General features: G+C 35.8%; 3 protein-coding genes across 6 annotated transcripts in view; 1 reads left to right on the top strand and 2 right to left on the bottom strand.

Annotated features, from left to right (window-relative positions):
* slc5a8l (solute carrier family 5 member 8, like) overlaps positions 1-19,285 on the top strand; it is a 21,107-nt gene extending 1,822 nt beyond the window's left edge. Inside the window, exons 1-16 of one of the 2 annotated variants that reach the window (XM_007546882.2) lie at positions 12,041-12,388; positions 12,573-12,964; positions 13,919-13,984; positions 14,236-14,287; positions 14,421-14,488; positions 14,805-14,959; positions 15,177-15,317; positions 15,400-15,529; positions 15,637-15,725; positions 15,990-16,102; positions 16,830-16,897; positions 17,006-17,092; positions 17,223-17,410; positions 18,155-18,264; positions 18,375-18,460; positions 18,562-19,285. In XM_007546882.2, coding sequence (XP_007546944.1) covers positions 12,611-12,964; positions 13,919-13,984; positions 14,236-14,287; positions 14,421-14,488; positions 14,805-14,959; positions 15,177-15,317; positions 15,400-15,529; positions 15,637-15,725; positions 15,990-16,102; positions 16,830-16,897; positions 17,006-17,092; positions 17,223-17,410; positions 18,155-18,264; positions 18,375-18,460; positions 18,562-18,666 — 1,812 coding nt within the window. In that variant the 5' untranslated portion in view covers positions 12,041-12,388; positions 12,573-12,610 and the 3' untranslated portion in view covers positions 18,667-19,285. Of the gene's footprint in view, positions 1-12,040; positions 12,389-12,570; positions 12,965-13,918; positions 13,985-14,235; positions 14,288-14,420; positions 14,489-14,804; positions 14,960-15,176; positions 15,318-15,399; positions 15,530-15,636; positions 15,726-15,989; positions 16,103-16,829; positions 16,898-17,005; positions 17,093-17,222; positions 17,411-18,154; positions 18,265-18,374; positions 18,461-18,561 lie in introns of those variants that run through there. The other variant, XM_016668867.1, reaches the window with a different exon arrangement.
* On the bottom strand, positions 682-5,321 carry slc25a55a (solute carrier family 25 member 55a). 3 transcript variants are annotated; one of them, XM_007546885.2, is made up of 10 exons: positions 5,177-5,321; positions 4,467-4,570; positions 4,175-4,300; positions 3,812-3,867; positions 2,695-2,785; positions 2,498-2,616; positions 2,189-2,381; positions 1,925-2,079; positions 1,774-1,849; positions 682-1,681 (listed from the first exon to the last, which is right to left on the bottom strand). In XM_007546885.2, the coding sequence occupies exons 2-10, from the start codon at positions 4,484-4,486 to the stop codon at positions 1,522-1,524; spliced, it is 996 nt and encodes a 331-aa protein (XP_007546947.1). In that variant the 5' UTR covers positions 4,487-4,570; positions 5,177-5,321; the 3' UTR covers positions 682-1,521. The 3 variants fall into 3 exon arrangements, with proteins under 3 accessions (XP_007546947.1, XP_007546946.1, XP_016524355.1); XM_007546884.2 differs by having other exon boundaries at positions 2,189-2,384; positions 5,177-5,319; XM_016668869.1 differs by lacking the exons at positions 4,467-4,570; positions 5,177-5,321 and having other exon boundaries at positions 2,189-2,384; positions 2,695-3,483; positions 4,175-4,200.
* On the bottom strand, positions 9,270-10,606 carry tshba (thyroid stimulating hormone subunit beta a). The gene is made up of 3 exons (XM_007546883.2): positions 10,588-10,606; positions 10,280-10,478; positions 9,270-9,785 (listed from the first exon to the last, which is right to left on the bottom strand). The coding sequence occupies exons 2-3, from the start codon at positions 10,439-10,441 to the stop codon at positions 9,507-9,509; spliced, it is 441 nt and encodes a 146-aa protein (XP_007546945.1). The 5' UTR covers positions 10,442-10,478; positions 10,588-10,606; the 3' UTR covers positions 9,270-9,506.
* Positions 19,286-19,603: the final 318 nt, after the last annotated feature.

The following is a 19,603-nucleotide window of genomic DNA, read 5'->3' as shown; positions in this document are numbered from 1 at the left end:
ATTTAAATCAACTGAAAATGTGACAAACCTATTTAATCTTACCATCACATGGAGACTTGGGTGACATATTAGTTATAATACTGTTAAGTCTCTAGGACAACCATTAGACAATGCCAGATTGTTGAAGGTTTTCCAACACCAATAAAAACGCATTCGGTCTGATAAATGCTGGTGGTGCTCTAAATGGAAACGCATGTTCTAGTCAGATAAGAGTAAAATTTAGTTTTTCAAACACTCCAGTTAGGCTTGGCGTTAAAAGGATTTTTTATTTTCCAATGTCCTTGTTAATATTAATTTAATCAAGAATACTGTTAATTCCAGTACATTTTAAAGTCTTCCATTGCAATATTTACCCAAAGCAACAGTTCACCAGAAAAATTCAACCTTCTTGGGCAGGCTGAAGAGACCCAAAACAGCCAGCCAAAAAGTATTGTTACCGTTTATACTCCAACCTTATGTCTTCTAGAAGAAGAAGCGTTGAAAAGGTATATAAAAATAAGCAGTGGTGCTAATCACTTAGGCACCAGCAATGAAGGATCAATCCAACTTAACAAATACACAAAAAGTGAGTTTATTTTTTTTATTCAAGAAAAAAAAAAAAACTCTAAGGGTGCTGTAAGGACACTTTTACACCAAATAAAAATATCTGCATAAGAAAAAAAGTGCACCATGCAACCAAAGTGAATGAAAAGAAAATTTTAATGGATATAATGTGTAAAAAAGTCATCACAGTGACAGTATGCAACAGTCATCTCTCACAGTATTAATGTTAAATTCAAGTGAATAATGCTGCCTCCAAGAACCCAATTAATAAAATTCTGCTCTATTGCAACATAATCCAGTGATACTTAGAATAATATAAATGTAAAGGTCTAAAAGGGCCTACACAAACATAATATATATAATAGCAAGTTTTGTAAAGGACATGCAAACAATAACAGGGTTTTGTATGAGGACGCTTTTTACGGTTTGGTAACCTTCATGGTCCCACACCAGTAGGAAGGCTCAAGATCAATCCAATAAAACAACCAAATATTAAAATAGCAGAATACAAAACACATTTACAGAATTAAAGTGTAAACTGGGCCCCATATATTTAGCCATCACAAATCTTCTAAGTGGAAGGCTTAGTATGATGAGACATAAATGGAAACTGTAGGGAAAAATGTATATAAAATGAAAAGAACTTGTTAATAATAATAATAATAACTTTTTTTAAAAACTGAAATACTAAACACAAAACTAGGTCTGAGTGAGTTCCTCTCCCTCATAGAGGGAATCCAGACATGAATGTTTTGGGACTAGGATACAAGAACACTGTAATTCTGAGTCCACCACCTTAAAAAAGGTCAACAGATTCAAGTGCAAATGATGGGCTCAGTTGGTTTCAAAGTCACAAAAGTGTGCAAAGTGCGACACAGCTGTCAAACTATAAAGATGATTTCTGTTTTTTGCTGTAAACTGATTGTAGCTGCCAGTAGTTACGTCAGGCCCAGTGTGTAGATGGCCTGCTGATGCAGCTCAGACAGACAGGAAACTTGGAGAATAGTTGTCCAGGATATATTCACCAACACCAACAAAATACATGACCTGTGCAATTCCAAACAGAGGTGCAATGACCAGAGCACGGCAGCCTGCCCCCTTCAGAAAGGCAGACGGCCCCTCCTTCCTCATAATTTTACTGTCAAAACAGAAGGAAGGGTATTTTTAGAGCCACGTATGACAGGGTAAGTATGCATCAGTAGCTGGTGTGGAAAGAATGTGCCATCTTACCTCACACAATCCATAACTCCGTTGTAGCTCTCCTCAACTGCTCCTTTGTTGAGGGACTGCAGTCTGGTCTTCACCACTGTATAGAGAAAGAACATTCTTTAAGACTTGTTGCTACTGGTACTTGATGACAAATGGATAAAACGAAACCTACCATCACAAGGGTTGACTGCAACCGCAGCAGTAGATCCTGCAACACACCCTGACAGGAAGGCCCAGTAGAAGGGCGATGACTCTGCAGGGCTGGGTTTGCCCAGTCGGTTCAGGTTGGCAAACAATGGGAAGTAAACAATAGAAAAGGGTACATCCCTGAAAGAAATAAAACAAAATCTTCATTAGTAAATATTAAACTTTCTTTTTTTTTTCTTATATGGAGTGGGGGGGGGGAAAGCCGTTTTTGAATAAAAATGAGCTTCACCTCATGAGTGTTGCCCCCAGGCCCTTGTACAGGCCCTGGATGCCCTGTTTTTGCAGGAGTTCCTTCGCAATCTGCGTTGCCGACACGGCTCTTGTTGCAGACATCACAGGGCCCGAGTTGTACGAGCGACTCAGCACCGTGTTCGTCACCGCCAGCTTTGTGGGAGACATCATCACTGGTTTCTGTTGTTGGGCTGCTTAAACAAAAAAAAAAAAAGAAAAAAACATATGTATACATTAGAAACGTTAAAAATTCAAAAATTAGGTTGTAGGATGAAGTACCTTCTCCGTTACTCAATGGTTTTCTTACCAATTCTGCCCGCATCCTGCAGCTGGATTTTGAGCATTTCCATGGGGGTAGTAACAATAACTTGGCACATGCCTGCACCACACCCTGCTAGCATTTCTTTGAATACTGTTAAGCCTTTTCTGTTAGCAGAAAACAATGAGTCAGACATAAGTTGTGACACATTAAATTTCTGACAGACACTAGACAAATGCACTCACCCGTCCTTGGAAAGGTGATGGCGGAAGAGGTCATTAGCTGCCAGCTTGATGGCCTTCTCAGGGGTAACCAAAGTCAAGTTTACTGCTGCCCCTAAGGAACAAACAAATTCACAATTAGCATCGATGTCACAATCTAGTTTCCAATGACAGAGAAACATTTGCCTGTCAATGTTTTTATATCATCATAAAATAGAACTCAACTTAAAGCTGCTTCAATAACTCTGGCAAAGCACATTATCTCATGAAACATTACACTTAAGCATTGTTTTAAAGGAAAGATGACAGAAAAGGAATGGTGGGGAATGAAACAAAGTTGAAGTATAAAATTCAAACACATTTTTCTTTTTAAAATGAGTCAAGTAAAGTGTCTAAACATGTTAATGACAATACAGAAATTTAATCAAAAGTTGTTAGTGACAAGACAGGTTGACTTTAAGACTACACATATTTCAGACTTTGGACAAACTTGCAAAGTTATCTGTTGTACAATGTTGTATTAAAACATTGAAAAAAATAAAATAAAATAGATCAGACCAGATTAATTTGCAAGATCTAACAAAGACTGTAATGTTATAGTCAAGGAAAGAACAAGTAATGACAGGTTGACAGGACAGTGAAGAGACAACCAAGTAGTTAATGACAGGAAGTCAAATTACAGAACAGATGGCAAAACATAAAACTTGAGCCTATAGTTTTAAGTAGAAGCAATATTGTAAGAACCATTAATATTTGCCTCCAGCGTGGCTGCGCCTTATCGGCTAGCCTTCAATATCCCAGGGGGACCCAAGTCTGTAATATGGAAAAACACAGATGCAAACAGCATTCCTCACAAGAGCAAACGCCTAGCCTAATGGTCTCCATTTTCTTTGCAGATTTAAACATTAAAAAAAAGGGGAAAAAAAAAAACAAAAACAGTGTGTAGTACCGTGTTTAACAGCATCAGTAAATTGGAATTGGTCTTGACATTTACTTTGATTTCATTTCAAAAACCAAAAATAAAACTACTGCACAACAACTCGACACTGAGCTTACCATTTTCCTAAAATTAATCCTATAAAAATTGAACTTCCACATGTGCTAACCTAAAGCTTCTTAATAATCAGATGTATAATCTTACCTCTGTACATTCCAAAGTATCCCTCCGATCGAATAGTTTTGACAAGGCAGTCCATCCTTCATTAAACAAAAACAAAAAAACATTACATAAACTTTCTGCACAAGGTAACAGAATATTCTAGAATATTCGGTTGGGCTGTAAAATTCCACCCAAATGAGCTAAAGCGACTTCCTCAAAAAAAACAGGAGGAGTTAACAATGCACAGCTGTCACAATCCATCAGGTCAGGACACAGTGACTCCAATTCCATCCATGCGTCATTGTGGAATTAGAGAGGATAGCACCAGATTAACACAGACGTAGTAGATGTAATGCCCCGAAACCACACATCCATGTTGTGTAGATTGTAGCTATAAATACTTACATGCTCTTGTAGACTTGCTGCCCACTTCTCTGGTTCTGTAACCTGGTCTTAGCCAAGTCAACGGGGAAGACACACGTAACCCCAACAATACCGGCAATACCGCCATTAATGAGTTTGGCAGGTAGGCTGAAGGGTAACAGAGAAACCTGTTTTACTAAAGCCTGAACACATTACCCATTTAAAATAATCCAAATAAAAAAATATCAAAAAGTAAAACTCTAAGATTACTTTTATAGATAATTCTGTTGAGGTCAATATTATGAGGAGCAGGAAATCAGTTAATGAAACTTACCTAATCTGCTGCTGAGACATGCTGGCTCTTATATGTCACAAGTGAAGATAGAAAATGGAGAGATGTAGAATCAAGTGCTTGCAGTTAAGCTGGGAAGTGGTGTCCTGGAGAGATAAAACCAAAAAGTGAACAGAATCCTGAGTAGCCACAGACTTTTAAACGCTGAACTTATCCCACCCACCCAGAGCTGCAGGTTTAAACTTGTCTGTATGCTTCAGAGTCACATGGTTGTGATGTACCCACTCACCACAACGTCTATTTACATTCCGGAACGCCTTAAAAGGGCATTCCCGCCTTCTATAGAAATTTTACAGAAATGTACTGGCTAAAAGTTAGATAACTGGAGATCTAAAACACGTTTCTTCGTAAGGAAAGTGTCTACATATAGTACATATCTAAATTAGTAGGACAAGTTTACTTCATAATTTCAATAACTGAATTCCTTCTCCAGCATTAGATTATGATAAAAAAATTTGACAGCAAATAATTTTCTTACTTCAGGACAAGTAAAACGTGTCATGGTCGCAAACAATACTAACCAATTTTTAAGACCTTATGGCGTTTGCTGCTTGATATAAAGAACAGCAACGTAAAGCATCCATTCAAACCATCACAGCCCGCAAAACTAAATAAAACAGCTAAGAACTCAAATTCGATGATTTAAAGTAGATTATTTATTCACTAAAACGTAAATATAGCAAGGTACTTACCAAATAATTGTCTTATGCAGCTTTAAGAAGAGTTTTAAGTCGTTAAAAGTGTATTTCGCTTTCAACCACTTTTCACCTCCGTTTTATAGCAATGAATAGACCGACTGGAAATTTCCACTGGTCTTATGGTGGCAAAGACTGTTACAGCATACGCCTTAATGACAACCAATCAGAGTGAAGACGTTTCCATAAGAACCAATCAGAGTGAAGACGTTTCCATAAGAACCAATCAGAGTTCAGATATCGCTCCTCTTTTCGTCCCCGTTGGCCGATCGATCCGTCAGTTAAAATGTTAGAACGAGTGAGTGACTGGCTGGAACGAGGCAGATGGCGGGGGTTAAATGTAAAAATAATCTTTTGTTTAAAAAGCTCAAAATTTTATTTAAAATTAAAATGCATGAATAGAAAAGCTTGGGGTAGACTCTCAAAATATATTTTTCATTCTTAACATACATCTATACTTGGGTCACGGCTAATTTAAGATGAACTACTAAATTTGTCATGGCTAAAGACCCCTGAGGCGTGGGTGTTGATGGATTCACAAAAGGGAACTAGATCTTTCTGTTCTCTATTCTATTCTATTATACTCTGCATCAGTTTATAGTTTTACAAATATACTTCTTTTAAGCAAAACATGTTTGTTTAAAGAACTCAAATTTTAAATTTGTGTAGCTATGCAAAATAAAACTGATGGAAGCACCATTTGTTTTCAGATAAATGTATTAATTCATTGATTGTTTTAAGGATTGTCTCCATGCTAACAAAGTTGTCATTCCTTCAAGAATAGTAATAGTAGTATAATAGGCTTATTGTAACAAGACTATATACTCTTGTCCTGCTTCCTTTTCACTATTCAGCTTTCAGTATGAGAAATATAGACATCTGATTTAATGCATAAGAGGTATTTATATTTTATATCTTTAAACAAACTTGGTGCTTTTGATAGATTACTTTTATTTGAAAATTCCAGTACTGATTATTTTACTATAATGTACTAATCTATATGCTTCCCTTCTTTTGCACTCTGCCAGAATGATTAAAAAAGTATATTTCCTCATAGGTGCTGAAATGTAGCTCTTAAGTATTGAGGATGTTGTTGCAGGTTTAGAATATTACAGAAAATCGTCTTTATACTCAGTATATAAATAAATACTGCTAGAACACTGATAATATTTCCACTTTAAAATAATATGAATACCATGTATCTTGCAGATATGACCTGTGTTTGGCAATCTGGTAAATTCTTCTAGAAAAGTTTCTCTTTTAGGTTAATGGAGACAGTTTGGAATATTACAAGCTGAATGCTAAACACGGGAGGATTGTTCTGGAAAGGTTTGAAAAATTTACCAGGAACCGGTTCTACGCATATAGCCAGTGGCTAAAAGCTTGTGTAACACAGAGAGGTGCACACTATTTGCAAGGCAAGCAAGTACTTTTTTCAAAGGTGGCATCAACTTCAATCAGTTATTAGCCTTAATAGACACGTGGGAAAAAATTCAAACTAAGGCTTTAGTAGATTAAAGCCTTAATAAATTAAAAACATATTGGTGCAAGCAATGCAGTATTATTTTAATCTTTGGTAAAGCTTTGGCCTTTTTGACAAGCATACAATTACACTGTTTTTTTTTTTCTTTTCTACCATTTAAATAAAATTGCGTGCTGAAATTCTTGGTTGTCACAAATTTTAAAAGTATCTAATGTAGCTCAGCAGCCAAATGTCGGATTCCTTATCTATTACAGCAACTTAACACAGCTGACTGACTAAAGGAAGCATAATCTGTTACTTCTTAGCTTACATGTGTCAGGTGTTACTCACTAAGCAAATACCAGGAGCAAATTTCTCAGGATCAAAAAATATATTCCTGATGTAATACTAATCTGGTGATACACTGTAAGCTGTCAGGAGTTGTTTCAACATGTCACTGCTTTGCCCAGCGGAGTAAACCAAACACAGTCAAAAGTGTATGATGTTTGACTGAAAAAGTGATCGGCATGTTCACCACATAGCTGGTCTCCATGCAGTGCTGAGGCAGGCAAATTCCTTAGTAATCTCTGTTTCATCCTGTAGGGTTTACAAAACACAACTACAGCCAGGCAGTTTAAGCCACAGTGACCTATCACCTGTTAGGTTTAAGAGTCATAGCCGAACAACTTTGTAAATCATATGAGCCTATTTTATTTTGAGTGCTTCCTTTTTACTCCAGTGTTTCAGCAGAAGTAGATTCAGGAAGAGAGAGATGATCTAATGTAGCTCAACATGTTGGAACTTGAAAAGGAACACATATTCATAATTGCAGGTCTTTATAGGTCTTTGTATAAAGACCTATAAAGGTCTTTATAGGTCTTTGAACTGCCAGAGCAGTTCAAAGTCAAAGGACACTTGTTACTGAAGTGTACTATGCAAATAAACTTGACTTAACTTATGTTCTTATTTATATATATTTTTTCAAAATCTCTTTCTCTTTCTTTCCGTTTATTCATTGTCACATGCTGTAAAGCACTTTGAAATGGCTTGCTGCTGAAATGTGCTATACAAATAAAATTGGATTGATTAATTAATTGATTGTGGGATTTTGTACGCAAACTGTTTAGTTTGCTTTGTAAAACCCTTTAGCTAATGCTTGGATTTGCAAAGTGCCATAATTTAAGTGGAGCTGAGCTATCAGCTGAGACCTGCCTTCCATTCCACTTTTAGATACTGTAGGAATCTTCATTAATACCTGCTGTCTGAGAAGGACACACAATTTTTGGGTGCAAACTGCTAACCTCAGATATTATTCATTCACCCGGCACATTTAGTTTTAAAATAACCTTTTATTTTTACTAACTTTATGCCTGTGATTGGATGTAATATTAACATGTTGGAGAAGCCCAGGCAGAGTATGATAGGGAATCTCTGGAAGAAGCTAAAGTTTAGGTTGATGACAATCCACAAAGACAAAGCATCAAAATATCAATACAAACATACAAAATACAGTCAGCAATGATGGGAAGAGTTTGAGTACTTTGATGATGGCAAATATTTTTTTTCGGGTACAGATCATTATATAGCCTGATAAATAATTTTCCACCTGCAATTTTTTTAAATAAAATATGAGTGGCCAGTGGAATAAAACTGAAACTGATCAATTGTAAGCTTTTCCTCTGGGATATCCTGATGTTAAAAATCAGAATGACCATACCTATTTTCATTTCTTGTCTTTTAGAGAGAACCCATTCCAAAACCTAGACGGGTCAGACCAGTAACTTCACAAATATTCTCACTCCTGTGTCACAAGACATAAAGGTAGTGCTTATTTATGTCAGCTCACTCCAAAGCCAAACAGAGGATCAGGTTTTTAGGGTGTGTCATTGTGAACACTTTGTAGAGCAGTTTTTAGCCTATATTTTCTTATAAACTGGATTTAATTTCTGGTTCTAAAATACATCTTTAACAAAGTTAATTTAGACTTTAAATTTTGGCTCTTGGCAATTCCTTTTAACAAATTGCCAGGGACACTCTGGAAATCTAATTTGCGGCCCTTTAGTTAAACGCTTTCGTTATTTTATATTTAAGGAAATTTGTGAGAATATCTGAGATTTAGAACCAACAAAAACCATTGAATTGTCTTAATGTTTTAGGAAAATATATGTGAAAGCTTCATACAATCAGTGATTATGAAAGACCAATGTCACTTCACCCCAGAAGATGACTTTATGAAACATTGTCTCACTCACAATTCTGAGCTATTTATATTCTCCAGCTGTCTCTGAAACTCCCTTTGTGGACAGTCTACTAGCATAAACCCCATTTAGGATGAGACATAGACGCTGCTAACAAACAGACGTGTTAAATGTGCTGTTTAGAAGAGCCTGTAAACAGTGGGCTAAGTCTTTCAGATTTTATACCCATCCGTTTAACCCCATTCAAAAGAAGAGTTGTGTCAACAATCACATACTTCTCTGAATGACTTCACAGGTAAATATAGAATCAGGAGGTGACCTGCTGATGTAAACAGCCTCGGGTTTGTTATGCAGTAAACACACAGCTACGGTAAGAAACAGAATGTGATTAACTCAAGGACATCTGATTCAGAGAGCCATTTAGATGATGCAGTTTTAATTGGTTTTTATTCAGAGAATCTATTTAACAGTAAATAATAAAAGTCTGGAAGAAAAAGTATGGAAACAATGCTAAGCAAAATATGTGGAATCAACTGTAAACTAAGATGTCAAACTATAGCTTTATTAGTCAATAATCAGATTAAATAGAATGAAACAGTGCAAACCATCTACGGTCTATTATATGATAAGAAGTAAAAACCTTTATTTTCTTACATAAACAGAAGGATTAAAATGGGATCATGTAGTTGCTTTGACCGGGATAAGGATAAACGCGTCTGACTGGTTTAGCACAGTTAGCATCGTAGACGTTGACTCTGTGTGTGCATTCATCCCTTTCAGTTCTGCAGGCACCACAGTGGCAGCTGATAGCTACTGGGTAGGTATATGCAGGGTTAGAGCCAATAGCACAGCCAGGCAGAATGACTGTGCGATATTCCACCTTATCATAGGTGCAGCTTCTCTGAAAAACAAAGCGTGAGTGGAAAATATCCCCGATGTTGCTGTCCTGAGTGACACACAAACACATGGGAAACAGCTGATGAATGAACCTGCGAAAAACTCATTTGACTGGGACACAAACATGCAAAGAGTGTGTATCTATATTTTAGTTTCCAAATGATGTACTAGAAATAACAGCTAATCTTACCAAATTTATGAGTAAACTAGAAAGCTGGCCAACAAAGTTTTGTCAGATTGACGAATTAAAAACTACACGACTACTATGTATGAGACTGTAACTAACAGACTTAGGTCACAGCAGAAGTAATTAATCCATTTTTATTTTTCTCAACACAGTCAGGAAATACATTTTCTCTCAGCATTTTTTACTCATCTTGATCAAAAATGTATTTTTAAACTCATACAGACTTGAAATCTGACAATTCTGAGTAAATTAGCTCATCTTGGGGTTTACATTATATGACATATGTGCAACAAACTTACTTTTTTCATACAGTAAAATTAATAGCATTTTCTCTGCTACTACAAAGAAATACATACCCTTGTGAAGCAAACTCCCATGCAGATAGTAGTGTTGACTGCCACACAATAGTCACATTCTGGCTTTTCCACAAACAATGTGGACTCTGTGGGCAGACACATGGGAACAACTGGGTAAATCAGCAGAAAAAGAACCCAGCAGCTGAACGCTGATGTCTCCATTTTCAGCCAGGTGGTTTTTCCTTAACCAGGTTTGTTCCTGCAAAGTAATGAAAGACAAGCAAAGAAAAAAGAAACATAGGATTATATCAAATGACTTTTCTTTTCTTTGTTCAAAAGAATCAAGTTTAAGAGATGCAGTCACTGACAGATGTAGTAATGTTCTGAGTCTGAACATTCTAGATGAACCATAGATATATATATATATACAAACATAATCTAATCCATGTTAATCCAAACTATTATCTTCTATCTGTGACGAAAGAGGTGCACTGAACATTTAGCCCATTTCGTAGATGACATGAACATATTGATGCTCTTAATGAATAGCATAATGAAAACAACAATGTAATTTTGTCTGAAAGCAGTCTCTAATCCACTGTCCACTAGATGTCACAAAGTGCCACAAATCTTGTGCTGGAAACAATATATATTATGAGGGGTTACATAAGTTAAAGAGTGGGTTTAACCACTTTATTCAAAACAAATCAGCCTTTTTTGGATTAAAAATTAACAGAAGTTAAGACGTAATAATGTCTTTGTGTGCGTTATTGTGTATCTGAATTACGGTTTTGGTTGTTGTGAGTTAAAAACTGATGTCAGCAAAGATGTAAGCTGGTAAAAACAAATTAGCAGAGCATACACTTTTCATTCAGGTTTATCTAATCTGCTTTCACAGTCGGCATAGGCAGTGAAGCCATTGGTCACAAAAAGCTACTGACAAATAAAAGCTAGAAAAAAAAAAAAAAACACCCAACAAAAGCTTTATACACTGACTTCTTATCTGTAATTTTGAGTAATGATTGGCCAGACTAGTCAAAGTGTCTTGGAAACATTAAGTGATTATAAAGCAAAATGCAGCAGTTTTGAACACACTGATGTTTCGGTGCTTATCTGTTAGTTTTTAGTTCACTTGGATTCATATGGACAAACACACAGTAAATGTGTTCCAAGTAAAACGGACATATTGAAAAGGCTATACTCATTCCTCTCTTAGGTCACATTTGTTTAGACAGTATTGTCAACATCTCATAACATTTATCTTTGCAGAATATTAGCCTTATCCTTTATCAGTGACAAAGAATAACGCATGTCCGAGTGTGAATCAGCATTAGTGTAACAGGATATCTCATTGCTTCTGTGCAGGTGTTATAAATCTTATGAAAACATTATAACCTGTCATTTTTATTAAACGCTTAAATTATTGTTGCTCGTTCTACAGTTAATTCTTACAAAGCAGACATATTAAAATATGAAATCTCATGGTAGCAAAAATATATTTGACATATTCACAAAAAAACAAAAGCTTAAACCTTTATAAATAGTATGTCTGAATTTATATATTTTTGTTTTAAGCTGAATATTCATTTTACAAATTAGTCATTATTTTGAAGTAATATGCTGAAAAGGTGATGAAAGATGACAACACTAAGTAAAGAAATATTATCACAAGTGACAATATGTTATAGCGGAAGGAGTGAAGACCAAACCCTGAAGACTCAACTTTCCCTCCCTCTTGAATTTTTTATTTAACCAAAAGGTACTGTGTAACCAGGAGACACAAACAGACCTACCATCAATGTGTCACTGCCTCACTTTATTTTACGCAAAAAATAGATTTATTGTCAGCAAAGAACCTTTTAATTGTCACCAGTGCGCAACCAGAGACACACCAACAGATCGTTTTCTTTTATAATCTTTGAAATTATGCCAGGCTTCACTGCCTTGTGTCCTTGATGGATCATTAACCTAAGTGAACTAATCTTTATTGTCTGCTGAATGCATTAAAGCTGACCAGACTACTTCCAGTTGCACGAGAGGTAGTTGAACTATCAATGAACTACTGATCACTGAAGTGACAAAGTTAAGGTAAGGTAGAACTGAAGTCTTTAAGTGTTTGGAAGCATCAACACTTTGTGAAGGTTTGAGGAGAGATTTTTAAGAGTAGAGGTAAGTTAAATTAATTCTATAATTTATTCAATAAAAAAGCAGCTTATTTTTTATCTTCAATGTAGCGTTTTTTATAATGCTTATGATGTTTTACATATACCTTCAGCAAGATTGTATTTTGCTAATATTATATATATATATATATATATATATATATATATATTTTTTTTTACTGTGATTTTAGGTTCAAAGAAGCTCTTCCGCTCATTTCATAAATCAACAATGGTTGGAACAGGTGGCCCAGTGCCCACTTTCTCTCCTTGGGATTATGTGGTGTTTGCTGCAACGATTCTGGGAGCAGCCAGCATCGGCCTTTTCCAAGCCATCCGGGGCCGGAAAGAGAACAACAGTGCAGAGTTTTTGTTAGGTGGACGACAAATGACAGCTGTGCCAGTCGCCATGTCCCTGACAGCCAGCTTCATGTCTGGCATCACAGTCATTGGAACACCCTCAGAGGCTTACCGGTTTGGTCTTGCCTTCTGGCTCTTTGGTTTTTCTTATGCTATCATGTCTGCCATCACTGCTGAATTATTTGTACCAATTTTCTACCGACTGGGGATCACCAGTGCCTATGAGGTAGGAACATACTGCACATTTTAAACTATTGTATACTAGGAGAAAGCTGCAGTAGAAAAAGAAATCTCAAGAAACAGCAAAGCTATAAAAAACTGGTTTTAGATAAGAATCATACTTTTGAATTTTAAGCAACAATGTATCATGTTTACAGCATTTTTAAGGTTTTTTAAAAATATCTTTAAGTTTGGTAGCATCTGACTATTTTCTTTGTTAAACCATCTAACAATAAACTGTGACTTAATGGCTAAAAAGGCTTTTAAGGTTATTCTGTAGGTAGATACTGTGTTAGTAACAGCATGCCAAAAAATATAATGTCTTCAAAACATCTTTGGTTGAATCAGAACAAGCCCAAGATAGCACACTTTGACTGGGACAAAATACCTTTTATCTTTTTTAAGATTAGCAAAAAACAAGAAGATAAACAGCATATTAAAGCTAAACTAAAGAAACTAAAAGAAGTCTAGAAAAAACTTGACAAATGCCTCATCCTTATATGAGCTGATTTATTTACTTTTGTCAAGATCCTTACGGCACTGAACTCATAGTTTATCAAGTGTATTTTTTTTGTAGTGGCAAAAGAACAGAACCAGGAAAAAAATGCTTAAGTTCTGGAAAGATAGATGGATTGCTACAAGCTCTTTGACATTTTATGAGTAAGACATCCCAGCGTGAAAATACTGTTTAGATGCTTAAATAATTTGTGACTCACCTTTTCTGGGTTTGCAAAATAAGTAAAAAGGTAAAGGTAAAAGATATAAGTTAAATGCTAATATGAGATCTGAAAAACACAAGAAAAAAAATCTCAATATCATATAAAATTAAGTACAAATCCTGGAAATTTATCGAAAATGGGGACACAATTGCATGTTGTTTTTCAAATTCTCAATATGCCTGGAATGATGGGATAGTCATTTGAATGATGTTTATATGTGGATTATTTTTTTTCATTTCTAGTACCTGGAACGGCGCTTTAATCGGATAACCCGGCTGACTGGAACATCCATGTACATTGTGCAGACGGTAACCCACGCATTCTTAATTAAAATAGGATAATAAATTGGAACAATCATAAATATTAAGATAACTGTTACAATATAAAAATAAAAAAAGATTTAAAAAAATGTAATGACGCATATTTAAAACAACAAACAACATCTGTTCTTTTCTCATTTTGACTTCATGCATCACTGATTGTAGATACCTGTGCCATGACGATATAAATATGATCACATTGTGTTTGGAACTAATTCATTAATGGTCCTGCTTTTCAGGCTCTCTACACGGGCTTAGTTATTTATGCTCCAGCTCTTGCACTAAACCAAAGTAAGTCTTAACACAAAAAAGTTTGTTTTTATTTTCTCGTACAGATACAGCTGTTATAAATCCAAAAGAAAAGATAGTAGAAAGTTACAAAATGTATATTTATTTATAATGGAGAATTTTCCAAATTGTTTAGTTACGGGGCTGGATCTGTGGGGAGTGTTGGTGGCAACGGGGGCAGTGTGCATCATCTATTGTACTTTGGTTCGTATTGTGTTATTATTTCAAAAATAAGTATCTATTGCACATTATTTAATTCATGTTTGAAATAAATTAAATGGAGAATGCAATCTTTAACTCAAAGTTTGCCATTCTGTTCTTTTGAGTTCTGCCAAAAAAATACCACATTTGAGCTCTGGGGTTCTCGTGATATTGGAGTTTGTGATACAACTGATACTCATTATTCAGTTCATAGTATGAATGTTTAGTGAACCATATCCTTGATCAAGCCCTGAACATTCAAGAGTGACCTAAATTAGCTTCAAACCTGCCCTGTCTGATCATATGAATTCTGTCACAGGGTGGCCTGAAAGCAGTTATCTGGACAGACGTACTGCAGATGGTGATCATGCTGGCAGGATTTGTAGCTGTAATAGCAAGAGGAGCCGTAGTACAAGGAGGTCTATCAACAATTTGGGACGATGCTGCAAAAGGAGGCCGACTGGTAGCTTTTGAGTATGTTAACAACATTCCTTTAAATACCTTTTGACATCAAAAGAGCCTCTTTTTCCAAATCAGAGTATTCAAGATATTCAAGAAAACCTGAATAGACTTGAATAGAACACCTGCTCATTTATCAAAATATAAAAAAAGACAGCTGAGAGCAAAAAAAAGCTGTGCCATGTTTGGACATGTTCTAAGCTCTCTCTCTCATTGTTGATCTTTTTCACAGCTTTGATCCAGATCCTCTCAAGCGACACACTTTCTGGAATATTGTGATTGGTGGTAGCATAATGTGGGTGTCTATCTACTCAATTAACCAGTCCCAGGTGCAGCGCTATATCTCCTGCAAAACCTTGGGGCAAGCCAAGTTGTAAGCATCACTCAAATAAAATGCAAATAACCCTCTGGCAGTGGGGAAAAATTCAAGCACTAACAGGTCATGTTTCCCTCAGGGCTCTGTATATCAACATGGTTGGTTTATGGACGACAGTGAGTCTTGCTATGTTCTCTGGTCTTACGATGTACTCCATTTACAAGAACTGTGACCCACTTTCAAATGGGGATATAGGTACTTCTGACCAGGTAACTATAGTATCTTTATGTTACTTATCATCCCATGCACAATATGCTTTTTAATTGGGTAACAAAGTATTGCTTGACAATAGTATTGGCTTGTATTTGTGAACCAGCTGCTGCCATACCTTGTGATGGATATTCTGTCAGTTTATCCTGGAATTCCAGGCCTGTTCGTGGCTGCAGCTTACAGCGGTACCCTCAGGTAAGGCTTGAGACAATGAAGAAATAAAAATGAAATTACTTCCAGAAATTATGCGGTGGTAAGGAAATGTTTCTTCCTGATAAGAGGTAAATTTAAACTATAAAACACTCAAGACACAACTTTGTCTAACCAACAGATAAGTGTGTGCTAAGACATCAAACATAGGAAATTGCATGCCACCTTGTACTAATCTTTGCAGCCTTTTACATTTATCCATTTCTGATTTGTTAAGTTTCTGAAACTTTGCCTTTGGACTTCTTTCAGCACGGTGTCCTCCAGTATTAATGCTCTTGTTGCTGTCACTGTGGAAGATTTCATTTTTCCAGTCTACAAAGATTTCACACAGAAACAAGTGACTTGGATGAACATGGGCCTGAGTGAGTTCTACCTACCTACCTACCTACCTGCCTGCCTACTTACCAATCTATCTATCTAGATGGATGGACAGCAACCACAAAGTACAACATTAGCTGTTGACTCCTTACAGTTAAGACCAATGAAAAGCCACAATTGACATTATTTATAATCTCAGTGGTTGTTTTCATTGGTAGATAACAGTCTGAACTTTCAGTACAATGTATTACAAATTAATCACAAATATATGATTGGTGCTTTAACAACTGTGGGTAGAGCAGTCACAGCACTGACTTTCCACAAGCTGAATTGCAGCAGGCTGGATAACTTGGAGCAGACAGGTTAACATGTAGTGTTTCTCTTTACTGATTTACTGAGAAATGCATAAGCAGGTAATCTGGTTCTCAGAAATTCTTTAGAAACCCAAATGAAGGGCTGGGTTCTCTTTGTGAGAGAAATTTGATATACCTGATGTAATTTAAAGTATTAGGTAGGCCTGTCTGCACAGGAAAACACATACATTTTTAAATTTTCTTGGCTACATGGCCCAATATTTGATATTCATTAGTACTTCCTAATCAAAATATCTAAATAAAAAAAAAAAACATTTTAGAACAGAATAGAAATGTCCTTTCTGTGCAACCGCAGCAAAGTGATGATAAAATTGTTGCTGATTTTTATCTTTGCCTAAGTTTGACTGCTTTTTTTTAATTATTATTATTATTATTATTTTATTTTGCCAACACCCAGGTGTGTTTTTTGGAGGCGTGTGTATTGGAATGGCTGGAGTTGCTTCAGCAATGGGAAGTGTTCTGCAGGTAAAATTATGTTAGAATAAAGCAATATTGTCACAGTTAATTATAGTTCTACAGCACCATCAAGTGGTACTTCTTAAGCACTACAAGTTAACATTTTTCTATTTTCAGGCAGCTCTGTCCATATTTGGCATGATCGGTGGACCTCTTCTTGGCCTCTATCTATTAGGCATGTTTTTCCACACAGCAAACTCAACAGTGAGTATTTCATTGACCTGGAAAGTTTTATTGCACAACTGAACCTTAAGAAAACAGAAAATATGCAGTAGCAAAACAGGAATGTGACTCCGTGAGGTGGAAGTTGACTGAGGTCATATTTACCTTTCAGGGAGGACTGGGAGGATTGATCACTGGTTTGGTGTTAACTTTGTGGGTGGGAATTGGAGCTCAGCTTTACCCTCCAACAGCTGACAAGACACTTCCCCTTCCCCTCACCACTGTTGGCTGCAACAAAACAGTGGACCTCAACAGCACAACAGCAGCTCCATGGACCAGCCCAGCAAATCTGACTCCAGAGTCAGTATTTTATTTTATTTTTTTACAAAACAGAAACCTACTTGTAAAACAATTTATTTTATTTATTTTTTATCTTCTTTCTTTTTGCAACAATGTTTTCTTTTTCTTTTGGAAATTAAAGTCAGACAGAAAATTATTCAGGCTTTAAAATCTGATTTGAAATATGTAATTCATCACTAAAAATTAAGCTTTGAGACAAGTAATAACAGCAACAATAGTTTTTCTATTTTGTTTTGCTTCATTCTTCTTATACATCTATCAGGTGTAACATTATGACCCTGATTGTTTATGCTCAGGCGATTGCAATGCAATTGTCTACTCCGAAATCTTATCAGTAATGTGAACTAAGGTAGCTCAACAGAACAAATGAGCCAGCAGTGAATCGGTGAGCATTGACCAGATCCCTCCTGTTCTTTTCTTGCTTCAATTTGAAAAGATACTGACCATATGGCCTTTGACAAACTTGCTTAAATCCTTATGCCTGTCTGTGTTTACTACTTTGCAATGGTCACTTGAGTATGAGTGTAACACGCTCTAATTGAGTAAAACAATACATAAACATTGTGGCAAAACCTTAAATTAATTTAATTTACCTTCTATTTCTAGACATACATGTTACTTTCAGATCTTTTAAGTGGTATTATGTCTTTCAGTTGGATTTAATAGAAACTGAAAGTTGCTATTAACCAGTTGTTTTAAGTACATTTTGCTGGAAGGCAAAATACTAAATCAATTCATTTTTAGTTCCAGGCCTCCTTTAGCAGACTCCTGGTACTCTCTGTCCTATGTCTACTTTTCTCTTTTTGGCATGCTGATCACATTGGTGTCTGGCCTGCTCTTGAGCATAATCACTGGTAAGAGTTTACTTCTAGAGGCTTTACTTTAAACAGACTAAAAATAAGTATGTTTAATTTAAATGGATGACTAAAGGTAAAACAACAATACGATTATGTCTGTTTTACAGGTGGATGCAAGCAAGCGAAGATGAACTCTGATCTCTTTGTGAGGAGGAGTGATTTAATATGCTTCAGTGGCTGCAACAATTCAAAGGTAAAATGCTGACCTCGTCATGTTGTTAGCTAATTAGTAACAGTTTACCAAGTATGCTCTTTTAATGTTCCTAATCTGACACTATTGTTAACTTCCTGCAGGCATCTGATGAAATCGAAAAAGTTGCAACAGACGTTCACATGGGAGTTGACAACAAAGCATTTATGGAGATGGATGTACAGAAAGAATATGCCACAAAACTATAATGCTATTATCTTTACGCACTTTATTAAACACATCTAAAATAATTTATGGATTTTTTGTACAAAAAGAAGTAACAATATTGTCTGTTTATGATCATATTGAAAACTTGCTATGTTTTATCTACTATTTACACTCGAGTAAAAAGATCAAAGTCAAAAACCATGATGTTCCTTATTAAGTACTTCAAACAACAAGGCATTCAAACAGCTCCAGGTTATCATGTCTTTGTGTTAAGATGCCTTCTATTTTTTGTTTTAATGGTTTTGTTGCATTATTGCTATGTAACCTTTGCCATTTGTTTTGTTTTTCTAGATGTTTTTAAAAAACATATTTACCTGTCATTTATTCTGCTTTTTACTCTGAAGAAGAAATACACTTATCGTTGTGTTTTAAAATATGTTGAAAGGCATAATTGTTTTGAACATACTTTGACTTCTGTTTATTTTTCTATGAAAACTGTGCACTCTATGAAAAATCTGAAAAATATTCCTACTTATTAATAAATATTTTCTACTGTTAAATTTACCAAGACTTCAAATGCTCACATACATTCACATAAACTCACTTTAGAGGACATTATACCACACGGTTGACGTAAGAATAAAAGATGAAAGAAACTAAGAGGAAATTTTTACAATGCAGTTGATGATTAGATGGCAATGTCTGTGTTTATTAATGGTAATAAAACATATTTCAGCTGAAGTGTAGAGTTTGAGCTTTGGACTGGCTGAAACCACCCCTTCATCTCCTTGGGAACGAACAAAAGGGGAAGTTTCCAATGAACTGCCCTGCCCACTTTTACCTGACCCAAAGCCAGATAATCCTTGAGCTGTTCCAGGAAGAGAGCTAAGAGTCCGTGAAAGCAGACTTCAAACCAATAAATTGAATAAGATTACAATTTTCACTCCTTTCGATAAAACAAGGTGAGCTATTACTTTG

This window comes from Poecilia formosa, unplaced genomic scaffold, assembly GCF_000485575.1.
Source record: "Poecilia formosa unplaced genomic scaffold, Poecilia_formosa-5.1.2 Scaffold18, whole genome shotgun sequence".
Classification (NCBI taxonomy): Eukaryota; Metazoa; Chordata; class Actinopteri; order Cyprinodontiformes; family Poeciliidae; genus Poecilia; species Poecilia formosa.
This window is presented reverse-complemented; position numbering and strand designations above follow the sequence as displayed.

What these genes read in the sequence shown, in the direction of transcription:
- tshba (XM_007546883.2), bottom strand. Translation starts at nt 10,441, where the DNA reads ATGGAGACATCAGCGTTCAGCTGCTGGGTTCTTTTTCTGCTGATTTAC. An exon ending in TGGGAGTTTGCTTCACAAGG is followed by an intron (nt 9,786 to 10,279) that starts GTATGTATTTCT and finishes TGTGTCACTCAG; the next exon opens with GACAGCAACATCGGGGATAT.
- slc25a55a (XM_007546884.2), bottom strand. Translation starts at nt 4,486, where the DNA reads ATGTCTCAGCAGCAGATTAG. An exon ending in ATACTTTGGAATGTACAGAG is followed by an intron (nt 2,786 to 3,811) that starts GTAAGATTATAC and finishes TTTGTTCCTTAG; the next exon opens with GGGCAGCAGTAAACTTGACT. An exon ending in GCAGGATGCGGGCAGAATTG is followed by an intron (nt 2,385 to 2,497) that starts GTAAGAAAACCA and finishes TTTTTGTTTAAG; the next exon opens with CAGCCCAACAACAGAAACCA.